This window comes from Stegostoma tigrinum, chromosome 38 (genome assembly GCF_030684315.1).
Source record: "Stegostoma tigrinum isolate sSteTig4 chromosome 38, sSteTig4.hap1, whole genome shotgun sequence".
Taxonomy (NCBI): domain Eukaryota; kingdom Metazoa; phylum Chordata; class Chondrichthyes; order Orectolobiformes; family Stegostomatidae; genus Stegostoma; species Stegostoma tigrinum.
Window position 1 is genome coordinate 12,455,647 of NC_081391.1, and position 16,657 is coordinate 12,472,303.

General features: G+C 47.0%; 1 protein-coding gene and 1 non-coding gene across 7 annotated transcripts in view; both read right to left on the bottom strand.

Moving 5' to 3' along the window:
* Window positions 1-643: 643 nt before the first annotated feature.
* Window positions 644-16,657, bottom strand: part of LOC125447146 (somatostatin receptor type 5-like) — an 80,441-nt gene continuing 64,427 nt past the window's right edge. For 3 of the 6 annotated variants that reach the window (XM_048521312.2, XM_048521311.2, XM_048521310.2), the window contains one exon: window positions 644-2,552. In XM_048521312.2, the coding sequence (XP_048377269.2) occupies window positions 1,326-2,489 (1,164 nt within the window). In that variant the 5' untranslated portion in view covers window positions 2,490-2,552 and the 3' untranslated portion in view covers window positions 644-1,325. Of the gene's footprint in view, window positions 2,553-14,341; window positions 14,464-16,305; window positions 16,370-16,473; window positions 16,513-16,657 lie in introns of those variants that run through there. The other 3 variants (XM_059640466.1, XM_048521315.2, XM_048521309.2) reach the window with 3 other exon arrangements.
* Window positions 16,184-16,316, bottom strand: LOC125447335 (U8 small nucleolar RNA). The gene has a single exon (XR_007246542.1). It is a non-coding gene; the product is annotated as a U8 small nucleolar RNA (small nucleolar RNA).

A 16,657-nucleotide genomic window follows, 5' to 3' on the forward strand; every position in this document is an offset into this window, starting at 1 on the left:
CATGTCAAATGCCTTCTTCACCACCCTGTCTACATGAGACTCCACTTTCAAGGAACTATGTACCTGCGCCCCTAGGTCTCTTTGCTCGACAACACACCCCATTTTGAAAGGGGTAACAGCTTGGTAATTGGTTGACAAAGAATGGCTGAGATAATGGGTCAAGGGTGTGCAGGGAGTGGGTGCACAGATTTTGGGTAAGAGACACGGGATGGAGGGAACAACGGATTGCCGTCCAGAAAAACAGGCATCGATTGAAAGGACCCACTGGCCTCTTCCTCTGCCATCCTGGCCTTTTCTGCTACTGTGGTGATTTAAAATCCAGGCAACTGGAGCTGAAAGGTGTATAAACTTCACTTCTCAAATTTCCCATCCTTTTTGTGACAGTAATTCAGACATGCTGCTTCAGGAAACACGTTACCTTTCGTCAAGAAATTTTCTCGGTTTCTATTTTAACCCCGAATAGAAGCCTCCTTTCAATTCTCCTCACTGAAAGCATAGATCGAATTCTCAGGCAGGCGCTGATAGATCACACACAATAGATTTGACTTTGAAAAGTTTAATCGATCACAAGAAAGGTAAAATTACAAAGACAACTGTTATAAAACCATGAATAATGTACTGGCCATACAGTACAGGTATCCCTGCAGCACAGTGCAAATACTGTGCTATACCACACACATCCACTGATTCAGTTCTTCGGGTCCTAATCTGCAAAAAGTATTGCAGATATCATTGGGTGACAAAGCTCGTGAAATGTATTTTGAAGGAATTTAAATGAGCTGGGGATCATTGCCATCTCTTCCTCCATATTAGTCTGCCTCGTTTCCCAATTGCCCTCCTAGTGTCCAAGGGCTTGCATGTGCAGTCAAATTCTCCCCTTGCCTCCTCCTTCCAATCACCTACATCTCCCTCATCCTCCTGAAGATTTGGACTCAACCTCACTGCTGACACTATCACCAGCTCCTCCAATGAGATTCTGCCCTGGGGCTGGGTTCACGCCCATTGGCTACCTGTCCAGCTTCTTGGCAGCCACTTGAGCTTGTGCCAAGACACAAGGCCTTGGCTGTTAAGGTCTGGTTAACATTTGGCCACCAGCCCCAAACTCATTCCTTAAGCTAGGGGCACTAAGACCAATTGTACCAATGCTTGAGACCTACCACCTTGGAATGAGACATGGGCCAAGGAAATCTCTCCAAGTATCTCCTGTTCAACTCCAGTGCGATTTCTCTTTTGGGGCAATTGGCCTAGAAGGTTCAATAAATTCAGATTTATCCAACAACAGGGGAAAAAAAGCAACATGGATAGTGACGGTGGTTAGCAACGGTTTATAAGTCACTGATCTCCAGGGTCCCATTTTTGGTTGAGTTCGGTAGGACTTCATTGGGTACCTTCTGCTCTGAGCTCCCGCCCAGCAGGTTCTGGCAGGCCGGGGCACTCTGGGCGATGTTGTTGACATGTTGCATCTCCATGTAGGTGCTGCCCGTCCCTCTGCTGCCCATGTTGTTGTTATCCACTTTCCGGCTGGCCCGGCACAGGATCTTGCGGAAACCTTGCTTGAAGTTGTCCGACAGGAAGCCGTAGATGATAGGGTTGGCACAGCTGTTGGCATACGACAGCACCACCACAAAGAAGTAGAGACCCACCAAGGCGGGCTCCGAGGGCATGCTGGACACCAGGTTGACTATGTTCATCACGTAGAACGGCAGCCAGCAGAAGACGAACACCGCCACCACGATGACAACCATCCAGGTCACCCGCCGCTCGGATTTCTTCCTCTTGGTAGAGGTGGCCCTCACCTTCTTGCCAGAGGACCTCAGCTTGATTACGATGAGAAGGTAGCAGAGGCAGATGACCAGCAGAGGGCCAAAGAAGCCTAAGGTGGCCGTGTAAATAATGAAGGCCGTGGACCAGACCATAATGGGCTCCGGCCAGTTGATGTTGCACGTGTGCATGCCAAACTTCACATCAGAAAAGATGACAACTGGGAGAACCACCACAAAGGAGATGGCCCAGACCATTGCGTTGATGACCTTGGCCACGTGCGGCTTGCGCCATTTGATGGACTTCACAGGGTGGACCACAGCTAAGTACCTGTCGATGCTCATGACGGTGAGGCAGAAGATACTGGTGAATTGGTTGATCCCATCCACTGTCATGACCAATCGGCACATGAGTGAGCCGAATGGCCAGTAGGACAAGGCGTTCTGAATGGCAAGGAAAGGCAGGCCAATCATGAAGAGTTCGTCGGCTATGGCGAGGTTCAGGATGTAGAGGTTGGTGACGGATTCCATTTTGGCATAATGGAGGATGACATGGATGACCAGCGTGTTACCACTGAGGCCAATGGCACACACGGTGAAATATATGGCCGGGATGAGAATGGCCCCTCCGCTGGGTCTACTCGGTGGTTCCAATGTGCTATTCATGGACATGTTTTCAATGGAAAGTGTTGGAATGCTGTAGCCTCTGGTGTTTGCCAAAGGTGTCATGAGGTCAGGCAGGGGTTTCTCCGTTGCTCCCCTGGGCGCGTTGCCTCCAACTGCAGCAGGTTCCTGAAGAATAAAACCAAATTCAAATGATCAAAGAAATCACTCATAGGCTGGTCCACGCTATCACAAGTTAACTATTACACTCGATAACAAGGTGTAGAGCTGGATGAACACAGCAGGCCAAGCAGCATCAGAGGAGCAGGAAGGCTGACGTTTCAGGCCTAGACTCTTCGTCAGAAACAAGTTTTCTTCAGAAAGAACATTTCTGATGAAGGGTCTAGGCCCGAAACGTCAGCCTTCCTGCTCCTCTGATGCTGCTTGGCCTGCTGTGTTCATCCAGCTCTACATCTTGTTATCTTGGATTCTCCAGCATCTGCAGTTCTTGCTGCCTCTTAACCATTACACTTGCTGTTTATTCACGGTTGGGATGGCACATAATAATATTGTCACTGGACTGATAATCCAAATACACAGGTCATGTCTTTGTGTGGGATATTGGCATTGCTGGCCATGCTAAGATTTATTGCTTGTCTCGAATCGCTACGCCAATGATGGTGATGGTGAGCTGCATTCTTGAACTGCTGCAGTACAAGGGACGCCCTCAACGCTGTTAGAGAGAGAGTTCCAAGATATTGGCTCAGCAAGACAGAAGGAATAGGTATCTATTTCCATGTCAGGGTGAGGTTAGTTGCTTGGTTTCCCCAATGTAGAGGTGGCCACAACAGGTACAGCGGATGCAGTGTACCATATTGGCAGATGTGCAGGTGAACATCTGCTTGATGTGGATGTTTCAGGAGTCACAGGGACAAACGCTTCTGAAGGGTCTCAATGTTCTGAACGTAGATATGGTCACAGTTGGGGCCAAATTGGGAAGGCTTGAATGTGGACTGTAGTCCATTGGGGATGATCTGAGTCTGTAGGCAGGTGCTGAGGAAGGTGATGTTGCAGTGAGAGAGAGATTCCTTGAGGTTGGTCCGGAGGGAGGAGGGTAACTTCTTCAGATTAGGCATCCCTGGAAGAGGCTTCGCAGTGAGGTTAAAATTGTACCAGAGATAATGGGAACTTACAACCATATCTGTAGCCATATGTGGGCCAGACCAGGTAAAAATGGCAGATTTCCTTTCCTAAAGGGACATTGCTGATCCAGATGGGTATTTTAATGAGAATAAATCACAGCACCAGGGACACTGGTTCGATTCCATCCTCAGGCCACTGTCTGTGTGCTGTTTGCATATTCTCCCCGGGTCTCCATGGGTTTCCTCCGGGTGCTCCGGTTTCCTCCCACACAGTCCAAAGGTGAGCAGGTTAGGGTGGATTAGCCATGCTAAATTGCCCACAGTGCTCAGGGAGATGTAGGCTATCTGGATTAGCCATGGGAAATGCAAGGTTACAGGGATGGGGTGGTGGGGGTGGGTCTAGGTGGGCTGGTCTTTGGAGGGATGGTGTGGACCTGATGGGCCAATGGGCCTGCTTCCATGCTGTAGGGGCACTCTGATGACGTTCTTTATGAACGAGAAGTTAACTTAAGCTTCGCCAGAGTCACAGGGTGGAGGCATTTACCTCAAAACATTTATAGCAGGCAAATCCTTTTTGAACTGTATTTATTGTTGTCATGTAGCAACCCAATTTGAGCACAGCAAGCTCCCATAAACCACAAGATGATGATAGCCAGATTGTCAGCCTTTGGGGTATTGCTTGGGGGATAAATATTTGTCAAGTCACCGAGAGTAACATGACCTTCAAAAGGGAAATGAATAAGCACCTGAAGAGGAACAATTAGTAGGGACGGCATTTTCCGTCCCTACAGGACATTTAGTGAACCAGAGGAGTTTGTACAACAGTTGACCATTCAAGGTCACTAATAATGTTTGTAATTCTAGATGTTTTATTAAATTCAACCTTTACCAGCAGACACCATGGGATTTGAACCCATGTCAGTGGGTGACCAATACAGTTAAATGTGGGATTGACAAGGTACTGTGAAGGACTCTCCTTCTCAATCTCTCCCCTCGCCTGAGGCACAGTGATCCTCAAGTTAAACCACCACCAGTTGTCTCTCTCTCTCTCGCTCTCTCATGAAAGAGCAGTGCTGTGCTCCTCTGGGACATTAGAGACATTGCCTTCGTTAGTGGGGCTGTGGAAGATGTGAGAGATGGAGAAGGAAGAGGAAATGGAGAAGATGCTAGCTGGGAGTTTCAGTTCCCTTTGAGGCTCACTTGACAGTGACTTGTAGTCCTGAACATCTTTCGGCCTGTTGCGAAACAGCGTAGCCTGGCATTATAATCTTGCAGGAAGAGTATGGCTAATATTAGGTGTTACTTAGAAAGGACCAAGGAAAAGAAGCAAAAAAATCCAGGATAACAAGGTGTGGAGCTGGAGGAACACAACAGGCCAGGCAGCATCAGAAAAACAGGAAAGTTGACGTTTCGAGTCTGGACCCTTCATTTCTGAAAATGAAGAAAGGTCCAGATATGAAACATCAGCTTTCCTGCTCCTCTGATGCTGCCTGGCCTGCTGTGTTCCTCCAGCTCCATACCTTATTATCTCAGACTCCAGGATCGGTAGTTCCTACTTTCTCCAAAAAAAAATGTCCTGTTAATTGGTTTCTCTTCAGGAATGGGAAGAATTAATTATTAATATACCATGGTAGGAACAGATGGAGAAATAGATGAGAGAAACATGAAGAGGTGACAACAGTAGGCGCAGTATTTTCCATACGTGACAAATTATCTAATCTCTTTGCAGCGGACAGTGACCCTGCTCGCTATTCAATTATAGTTAACATCACTCTGCGCTGATCTTCACAAAACAGTTTTATGATCGCATTGCTGGTTATTAAAACATTGCTGTTTATCTCGATTGAAGTGAAACCCGGTTTGCATGAAGCCGACCAAAGAAAACATTTTCAAGGACAGTGACAGGTTCCATTGGCAGTGATATGACAAACATTTCAACTGGTTTTCCAGGATAGGTACTTGTCGGTCTACTCTGGCATCACAAACTCTACATGTTTTTTTACCCAAATGTATTCATTGGATGGGGGTGTCACTGGATAGGCAGCATTTATTGACCTTCCCAGAGGCTGGTTGTAAGTCAACCACATTGCTGTGGGTTTGGAGTCACATGTAGGCCAACAGCTTCCTTCTGCAAAGGGCATCAATGATGCAGTTGGGCTTTTCCAACAACGGGTTCATGGACATCAAGAGACTCTTAATTCCGAATGCTTCCTTTCCTCCCCTTTGAATTCAAATTCCATCATCTGCCCACGGCAGGGTTTGAACCCAGGTCCTCAGAACTAAACCTGATTCAATGGCTCAACAGTCCCAGTGGTACCACCACTGGGCCATCGCCTCCCAATTGCTCTTTGAAGTGTTTGCTTCCATGTTCCATGGGCTGTTTCCCAGGATGTACACCAAGACAAACATCTGCTGTGCCTGGGGGACCATCAACTTGGTGAAAGATGCTCTCTGATCCCCACTGGTCTTCCAGAGCAAGGAGTTAATCCCAACCGAACGTTGCAGACTGGCACAATCCAAAGTCCAGGACTATGTGCTGAGGGACGCACTAAAGCTTGGGGCAACTGTCTGAGGTCTTCCTGCTGAAAGTAAATTGTGGTCATTCAGTTATCCTGACTCTCAAATATATGTAAACATAGACAAGTGAGAGACGCCTTTAGTTTGTTTGTGGATTGAGTCAAACTCTCATGTTTATTTGTTTCTTTATATGCTACTGTAAAGACCTGAACTGCTTCAGTGACTATGTATTTACATAAAGATGTTTTAAGTCCCTGCCCGAAACATGAACTTTCCTGCTCCCCTGATGCTACCTGGCCTGCTGTGTTTCTCCAGCTCCACACTCAGTTATCTCAGACTCCAGCATCTGCAGCTCTTGCTATCTCTTGTGTATAAAGTATATTTTTTGAAAGAAAAGAAATTAAACGATCAGTTTCTGCCCTTACTTTGGTAGCTTATTGATCTGTATTTACTTATATATAAATTAGGAGGGGTAGGCCATTCGGCCCCTCGGGATTGCACTGCCTGTCAATCAGGTCAAAGCTGATCTGATCCCCTCCTAACTGCGTTCCTACCTTCTTACTTAGCACAAATCTATCCACCTCGACTGTACGAATCTTCGGGGGTCCTTGCTATCCCTGTCCCTTTGGTAACAGAGTTCCAGAGTCTCATGAGAGAAAACATTCCACCTCATCTCTGCTTGAAATAGGCCACCCCTGATTTTTAACCATTGTCCCCTACTTCTGATTTGGGGCTTTTCCTTAAATAGCTCGGCTCACAGTGTCCGCAGTTATTTCCAGTTTTGAGTTTCTCCGGCGTTTCATCCTTCTATTTCTCTTATGCTAAGTTTGTTAGAGAAGGGAGATTATTAAGCTGGAGGGGGTTCAGAAGAGATTGACCAGGATGTTGCTGGGAATGAGCGATAAGGTGAGGCTGGGAGGATTTTCACTGGAGTGTAGGAGGTTGACTGCTGACGTTACCGAGGTTTATAAAATCATGACTGGTATAGATAAGGTGAATGGCAGGTGTCTTTCTTCTAGGGTGGGGGAGTTCAAGATACGAGGGACCTTTTCTTCAGGTGAGAGGTGAAAGATATAAAAAGGACAACTTTTTCACTCATGAGTAGTTTGTGTGTGGAATGAGCTGCCAGAGAAAGTGGTGGATGCAGGCGCAGTTACATTGCTTGGAGGGCTCATGGGCCGAACGTAGGCAGGTGGGACTAGTTTAGTTTGGAATTATGGTCAGCATGGACTGGTTGGGCCACTGGGTCTGTTTCTGAGCTCTGTGGCTGAGGGGCTGATTGAATTACGAGGGGTGCAGGCAGGACAGATAGAGGGAAGATTTTTCCCTTAGTGGAGGGGTCAATAAACAAGAGGCATGAATTTATGTAAGGGGCAGGAGGTTTCGAGTGAGATGTAAGGAAGGATTCTTTCACCAGTGGATAGAACTCACTCCGTGAAAGACTGGTGGAAGCAGGAGATACTCCAAATTTTTTTATTGAATTGTACTTTTTCTCCGCCATTGCTGTGGGGTTTGAAGCCACGTCTGCAAAAAAATGTACAGGCTAGGTCTTCTGGATTACTAGCGTAGTGACATTTCCACTATGTGAACAGCACCTCCTCCAGTCAGGGAATCCACCAGGGTATACAAGCCCCTGGGCCATGTGCTGGGAAGTGGAGCTACAGCGGGTAGGTTACTGAGAGCTGGGTGGTGCATAATGGGCTGAAGGGCTTCGTTACACATTGTAGAACCTGAATCCTGCTCACCATTCACTTCTCTGGGGCAATTAGGGATGGACAATGAATAACAGCCTCACTGGCAGTGCCCGAATTCTTGCATTAAAGGACAGACAGCAGTGCACAGTGTAGACCAGACAATACGTTTACTTGGGGAACTGGGGACAACTCAGCTCAGGGAGAGCCTGGGCAGATGCAGCAACTATTTCTGAAGCAGTACCTCAGGGGTTAACAGTGTGAGTGCAGTTTTTAGTGAATATGATACGATCTGACCCAAAATGGGTGGTGGCTACTAAATGCTTTCAAAGCTTCCAATGATAAACAATGTTTGTAGTTTTTGAGGGAATATGGTGCTGAAGTTTATAGTTCCAGTCGCTAAACTGTGACAATTTTCCCAGGACTGTTCAGACTGAGCCCGAGAGTGAGGAGTACAAACAGCAACAGCTGTGGGATTGCTTTATATTTGAATTCTGACACTAATTGAGTTGAAATCCCAGATGTCGGAGCAGTAGGATTTGCATCCCATATCGCTCCCCAGAACATTTACCCGGAGCCTCTGTAATGCCAGCCCAAGGGCATTACACCACCCTTGCCCACCTAGACCCGCTGGGGGTGGGGGTATTGGAGAAAAAAGTGCCCATCTGTCCCATTGCACCTTTCAAAGTCTCTGTCAATTAATGATTAGCTGGCTACAGAAAAGCACCAACTCAATATCTGTTTGCAGATTGCACAAATTATAGCTTCCTGTTTGGACAGAGTAAGAGAAGTAAATGCTTAAGTGGCCAGTTCGAGGATGAGATACGCCTGGTTGCTAGGGAGTGTTGCTAAGGTGGGTAGGGGACAATGTGAAACGCACTTTAATAATCCAAACACAAACAACGGGCCAATGGGTCCTTCGCACCATAAATTAGAAGGGGCTCCATTAAAATGGCAACGAATCCATGTCTTGGGCGCGATTCCACTCCAGGTAAATGTCAGTCTTCAGATAATTATAACGACAGCTCCTGTGTCCCCTCGCGTGACTGTCCAATAAAACCTTACCTTTGCGCTCATTGTGATCAGTATAATAGCTATAGTGTGGCAGCTGTCTAGATTGTGTGAGGAGACAAACTCAGGAGGAGAAACCTATAACACAAACTCTCTATTTGTCTAATTTAGTTGCTTGGTTACAGCCTAATGGCGCGATATCAGGGCTCAGCATCTGCTGAGACACCACTTTCCTGGACAGGTGCCATTCCAGCAACACTGTGGAAAGTCAAGGCTGAGGGCTACAAAGCAGCCCAATGGCACAGCATCTCTCCTCCACCTCCAACCCCTCACTGTGTACCATCGACAAGATCATAGAATCTCTGCAGTGAGGAAAGTAGGCCATTCGGCCCAGCGAGTCATCACCAACATTCCCAAAACTGACCCAGAACCCCCACTGTAATCTCCACACCCATCTAGCCGGCACCCTATAGAGCAAATTTAACGCAGCCAATCAACCGTAATCTGAACCCCTTTGGAGGGTTGGTGCAGATATCAATGGGCTGAATGGCCCCTTGCCACACAGTAAGGGCTCAAACATATTGTACATTTATCTCTCGAACATACTTCTCACTTGTCTCCCACATCTGATCCTCCAAACAATCATAGGATCCCTACAATGCTGAATGAGGCCATTCAGCCCATTGAATCTGCACCAGCCCTCTGGAAACTGGAGGGGGGGAAACACTCAGGGGGAAACTTGCACAAGGAAAATGTGCAAACTCCACACAAGACTGGAATCGATCCCGGGTCCCTGGCGCTGTGAGGTAGCAGTGCTAACCACTGAGCCACCGTACACTGCAGCAAATCAGCAGGGCTCCTTCACCAGCCAAACCCGCGAGCACTACCATCTAAAAAGGCCCAAGGCAGCAGATGGGTGTGATCACCATTATCCACAAGGCCATCTCCAACTGACTCAGAAATATATTGCTGTCCCTTCGGGATCAAAACCCTGGAAGTCCCTCCCTAATGGGAGGGTGCAGCTACACCCCATGGAATGCTGTGCTTCAAGAAGGCAGCTTGGAGGGGCAATTAGGGACTGGAAAAACACTCTGGTCCAACCAGTGACATCCACATCTTGTAAACAAATAAAAACAACATTGGGCCTGAAACCGGTTCCTTCCCATTCCGATCCAGGTGATCAACTTGCATCAAACACTGTTTTCATTTAGGAACATGTTGGAGAGATATTGGGGTGTGGACTATGTGACCCATTGGCCCATCTCACCCATTTTGTTACGTCTTTGATTCCTTTCTACTCTCCAATGTGTTCCGAGCAAGCTGCTCTCGGTGACAGCTCCTTTTGACAGGGAGGTCAAGCATAACAAAGACATCTACCAAAAATGGTGGCATGGTGGCTCGGTGGCTAGCACTGCTGCCTCACAGCGCCAGGGACCCAGGTTCGATTCTACCCTCGGTCATCTGCCTGTGGAGTTTGCCCATTCTCCCTGTGTCTGTGCGGGTTTCCTCTGGTTTCCTTCCACAGCCCAACGATTTTGCAGGCTAGGTGCATTAGCTATGGGAAATGCATGGTTACAGGAATAGAACAGGAGGGTGGGATGCTCTTAGGAGGGATGTAGTTGACTTGATGTTCCGAATGGACTCATTCAACACTGTGGAAATCCCATGATTGTTTGGAAGATCGGATCTGGGAGACAAGCAGGGGGTACGTTTGAATGGTCAAATTGAGAGATAAACATACAATGTGTTAGAATCCCCACGGTGTGGAAAGAGGCTATTCAGCCCATCGATTCTGCATCAACCCTCTAAAGAGCATCCCACCCTGGCCCTTTCCCACTATCACCTCGCATTTCCCATGGCCAATCCACCTAGCCTGCACATCTTTGGACTGTGGGAGGAAACCCACGCAGACACAGGTAGAATGTGCAAACTCCACACAGACAGCCACCCGAGGGTGGGACCGAACCCAGGTACCTGGGGCTGTGAGGCCGCAGCGCTAACCACTGAGTCACCATGCTGCAAAATCTAGCAGTCATCCAAAAGTCTGCTGCCCCATCTTACCCCACAACAATTCCTGCACCTTGACCACTCCAGTGCTTGCTGACCTACATTGGGCAATTTTCATTCATTCAGGATGTGGGTGTCTCTGGCTGGAACATTTATTGCCCGTTACTAATTGCTGCGAGAAGGTAGTGAACAGCTGTCTTCTTGACCCAGTCCAGCCCATGTTGGTCCTGGGTACAGAGCGACAGTCCTATGAGGAGAGGTCGTGTAGGTTGGGCACGTACTCGCTAGGGTTTGGAAGAATGAGGGGTCACCTTATTGAAACACAAGATTCTCTGGACACTTGACACGACAGATATGGAGAGGTTGTTTCCCCTTGTGGGAGAGTCTTTAACCAGAGCTCATCATCTCAGAGTAAGGGGGTAGAGACAGAGATGAGGAGGAATTTCTTCCCTTAGACTGTAGTGAACCTGTGGAATTCGTTGCAGCAGACGGCTGTCGAGGCTGGGTCATTCAGGCTGAAATGGGCAGATTTCCAATCAGGAAAGGAATCAAGGCTTAGAGGAAAAGGCAGGAAAGTGGAGTTAGGGATTATTAGACCTGCCACTTTAAAACACCACCGTCTGGCCAACATCTCCGTCCCAGTCTTATTGCAGTGCCCCAGTGAAGGTCAGCACAAGCTGGCATAACAGCACCTCATTTTCCACTTGGGAACTCTACGTAGCCTTCTGGATTCAGTATTGAGTTTAATAATATTAGGGCTTGGGCTTCTCCCATTTCCTTAGCCCAAACCCCACACAACAGACCCTGCAATCAGAGATAATGGGAACTGCAGATGCTGGAGGGTCTAGGCCCGAACTGTCAGCTTTTCTGCTCCTGAGATGCTGCCAGACCTTGTAATCATATGGTCTGCTATTACACACAACCCATTGATAGCCACTAACAATCCCCATTCATTCTCCCAGGCTGATGGTTATCCATTCCTTTATCTGTCTAACTGCTCTTCTCTCTCTTTGGGCGTTTACTGCTTATCCCCTGCCCCCCACCCTACCTCCCACACAAAAACCAACATTTTCCTCACTGCCATCAGTTCTGAGGAAGGGTCACTGGACCCGAAACATTAACTCTGATTTCACTCCACAGATGCTGCCAGACCTGCTGAGCTTTTCCAGCAACTCCAGTTTTTTTTATTATCACATCAGTCATGATCCCATTGAATGGCAGAACAGACTCCATGGGCCGAATGGCCTACTTCTGCGCTTGCTTGACATGATAGAAACTAGGATCAGGAGTAGGCCATTTGGTCCTTCGGGTCTGCTCTACCATTCAGTACAATCATGGCTGATCATCCGAATGGATAGCTTGTTCCAGTTTCTTGCACCCATCCTTTAGTTTCTTTAGCCCCACATGCTTATTCAAACTCCCTCCTGCAATCATAATGACATCTTATGATCTTATAGAGTGGTTCGTGTGCACCTTCGGGTTCAACGGGATATAAATATTTCAGTCAGATGGTCACCTACTCTCCATCTGATACAAGTCTATCCTGCCCAAGCCTTGCTCATAAAACAACAAACCATTCTGATGAAGAGTCTAGGCCTTTTGTGCTCCTGAGATGCTGCTTGGCCTGCTGTGTTCATCCAGCTCCACACTTCGTTATCTCAGATTCTCCAGCATCTGCAGTTCCCATTATCTCTGAAACCATTCAAAGTATTCATTTCTTAAACCTTCCCTGAGCCAACTCCAAAGCATTCACCTCCTCCCTTAAATAAGGAAACCAAATTAGCAGATGCATTTCCCCTGTGCCATGTATAGAGGAAGCACAGTGCCCCCGTCAACACATTTGTGTTAATTTCCTCTCACAATAAATGGTAGCATTCTAAAGCTTTCTTAATTACTTGTTGTACCTGCATACCAACTATAAGAAACTACATCTTTTGCACTGTGAACTGGAATGGACACTATTATATAGTTAAAGCAAATTGTCACAGAAATCATACAATCCCTACCATGCGGAAGCTGGTCATTCAGCCCATCACGTCCTCAACAATCCTCTGAAGGGCATCCCACCAGACACAACCCTACCCTCTCCCTGCAACTCTGCATTTTCTATGGCTAATCCACCTAGACTACACATCCCTGAGCACTATGGGGCAATTCCCCATGGCCAACCCACCCTAACCTGCACATCTTTGGACTGTGGGAGGAAACCGGAGCACCCGGAGGAAACCCCCACAGACACAGGGAGAACATGCAAACACCACACAGTCAGCTGCCTGAGGACGGAATTGAACCCAGATCCATGGCATTGTGAGGCAGCAGTGCTAATCACTGAGCCACCGTGCCATTAAGATTAGGAATAGTTTGCCACTTGAAAATATGGCGTGCAACACATTTTTAGCACATGACAGCCTTTGGAGCTATGAGATTGTAATATGATGGACACAAATGCCACCCTGTGACCTTTTGATTTGAGGTAAAACTGCCTGATATCTGTGATTGAGTTACAGTTTTTTAGACATTTGTAAGAGGAATGCAGCCAGAGACATCTATCCTGTGCATGCGTTTGTGTGTGTGAAAACTCAGGGAAAAACCCAGCAACTTAAAAAGATGCATTCTAACACATGCAAAATCCTAGGTTCAACTAAGTGACTATCAAATTGAAAGTTGACTATTGTTCTCCAGAAAAAAGCAGGTAATCATTATGAAGAGAAAAAACACGGTGAGATTTCATTTTTCCTTTTGATCTGGACTTTGGACCTTCAGAAATCTTTTTTTCCCTCTCCACCCATAATATAGGCCAAAATGTCATTTGTCCCTTATTTGTGAACAAATGTGTGCATGTGTTTGTGGTTTTAAAGGCCTAAAGTTTAATGGACTGTGGGAGAAAACTGAAACGCCCAGCAGAAACCCACGCAGACAAAGGGGAAACTCGCAAACTTGTTGTCCGAGACTGGAATTGACCTCGGGTCCCTGATGTCGCAGACCCGGGGAGAAGGTGCAAATTCAACACAGACAGTCACCTGAGGCTGGAAACAAACCCCGGTCCCTGGTGCTGTGAGCCAGCAGTGCTAAACACTGAACTACTGTGCCACCCCAAACTATTAATCCAGGAAAGTTCTGAGGAAGGGTCACCGGACCCTGAAACATTAACTCTGATTTTTTCTTCACAGATGCTACCAGACCTACTGAGCTTTTCCAGCAACTTCTGTTTGTGCATAGTTCAAATCGTTGTTGTGGTAATTTGAGTCTGACTTGATCAGATGAAATGTCAATTTTGTTCCACCGGGGACAGCGCATACATTAATGGAGAGGGTGCAGCTTATGTTATTCGTTGGAATGAACAGGAAATGAGGACATAATTTTAAGAGTGCAAGATGCATTTTTATGCATATATGTACATATTTAATATAAACTGTTACAAAATCATTTATCAATTCTATTATTTAGAAGCACACTTAACACAACAGGTTAAATTCTTAGGGAACCACATTGCCACTCTATAAAGCCAGACTGGCATGGAGTAGACAAGAATCAAACTTTGTCCTAACTTGCTCTCAATTATTCCTTTCTGTAATTAAGATGGCACTGAATTGTGGTAACGTTTACATACCTCACCATATTTTCATACATTTGAGTGACGATAAATTGCTATTCTGTTCCACTGCACTTACAGAACAACAATTTCCATCCACACAGCACCATTGATCAAGCAAAACAGGACACTGAGTCATGCTAGGATAAAACAAGGAGAGAAAGGCATTAAGGAGCATTTTAAAGGGGCAGAGATAACAAGGTGTAGAGCTGGAGGAACACAGCAGGCCAAGCAGCATCAGAGGAGCAGGAAAGCTGACATTTCAGGCCTCAACCCTTCTTCAGAAAAGGGGCAGGTGAGTTAGGGAGGGAGATTCTGAGTTCAGGTCACAGGCAGTTGAAGGCATGGGTGACAGTAGAAGAATCAAAATTGAGGGTGCCCAGCCAAGATACCAACAAATACCTCAGATGTTTGTGGAACTGGAGGAAGGAAATTTAAAAATCACATTGATCCTCAACTGGGGGCACCAGGCGACATGGTGGTGGAGACAGAAACAATAAAGATTGGGGATAGGCTGAAGGTTTTTTTTAAGTTCATGCATGGCATGAGGGCTTCACTAGCTGGGTCAGTATATACATTGCCCATTCCTGAGCGCCAGCCACATTGCTGTGGGTCTGGAGTCATATGTAGGCCAGATCAGGTAAGGATGGCAGCTTGACTCCCTAAATGACATTAGTGAACCAGATGAGTTTTTCCCCAACAATTGAGAATGATTTTGTGGTCATCATTAGACTCTTAATTCCAGATTTTTATTAAATTCAAATTCCGTCATTTGCTTTAGTGGGAATCAAACCAAGTACCCAGAACATTACCTGATTCTCTGGGTTAACAGCGCAGCAATAATACCACGAGGCCATCGCCTCCCATTTGAAAGCAGAAGTACATCAGAATTTGGACATTGAGCAATAGAAATACTCAGCCAGCCATGGGTAAAATGAAACATGTGAATCATCAGCTGCAGTACTGTCTAAAGTAACACACAAGTGAAAATAAGTCATGAGATAACAAGATGTAGAGCTGGATGAAAACAGCAGGCCAAGCAGCGTCAGAGGAGCAGGAAAGCTGATGTTTTGGACCTAGGCCCTTCTTCAGAAATAAGTAGGGAAAGAGGGGGAGGCGGATGGAAGATGGATAAAGGAGAAGATAGGTGGAGAGGAGAGGAGGCAGACTGGTCAAAGAGACAGGGATGGAGCCAGTAAGGAGAGTGTAAGTGAGGAGTTAGGGAGGAGATAGGTCAGTCCAGGGAGGATGGACATGTCAAGGGAGTGGGATGAGGTTGGTAGGTAGGAGATGGGGGCGGTGCTGGAGGTGGGGATAGGTGGGAGGAAGGACAGAATAGGGAGGTGGGGTCAAGCTGGGCTGGTTTTGGGATGCAGTGGTGGGTGGGGAGATTTTGACACTTGGGAAGTCCACATTAATACCAATGTGTGGAACATGAGGTGCTGTTCCTGCAATCTTCGGGTGGCATCGTGGTGGCACTGCAGGAGGCCCAGGATGGACATGTCATCTGCAGAATAGGAGGGGGAGTTGAAATGGTTCGCGCCTGTGAAGTGCAGTTGTTTAGTACGAACCAAGTGTAGGTGTTCCGCAAAGCAGCCTGGGGGCTGATGTAGGTTACCCTGATGTAGAGGAGGCCACAACACGGACAGCGGATGCAGCATACCACATTAGCACGTAAGTAAGTCATGTCGTGAGGAAGGGTCAGCGGACTTTAAACGTTAACTATGATTTCTCAGATGGGCCGAACTTCTCCAACAGCTACTGCTCTGAGGAATCCTTCAGACCCTCTGTGTAACTCATATCATTAAAGCACAAGCACCGATCTGAAAGCCGTCGCTACACCATATATCGTCAGTAGAAATCAGAATGGCCTCTGAGGAGTTGTTAGTCCCTCAGAGGTGGGAGCACCAGTTAATCACCAGCTCATACACTCCATTCATCACGTTCTGCGACTCCTTACGGAGTAACAGGTAAGGATATACCTCACTGACGATGGCGACTGCCGCTCCGCGGCTCCGAACCAAGGACAAGCAATGCATTTTTAAGTAAGGTTGACCCGCCCTAGAAACCGCATGCGCTATAGTTGCCTGTACGTTGTCAGACATGAGTTTTACCAGCCGTAAAGCCCAATATCTTGGCAATATTCTCACTTTAAAATCAGTTTTCGCCCCTCGACGCAGGCGCTCCCATAATGCATGGCGCACCTAATCTGCATACCCGGGGAAGGGGGCGGGGCGGAGTTCAGGGTTGAGTTTAAGTTGAATAAGAGTTTGAGGAATAAAATGAGTCTTTTAAAAAAACAATGCTGGCGAAGCATTAACTGTCTGCTGAGCC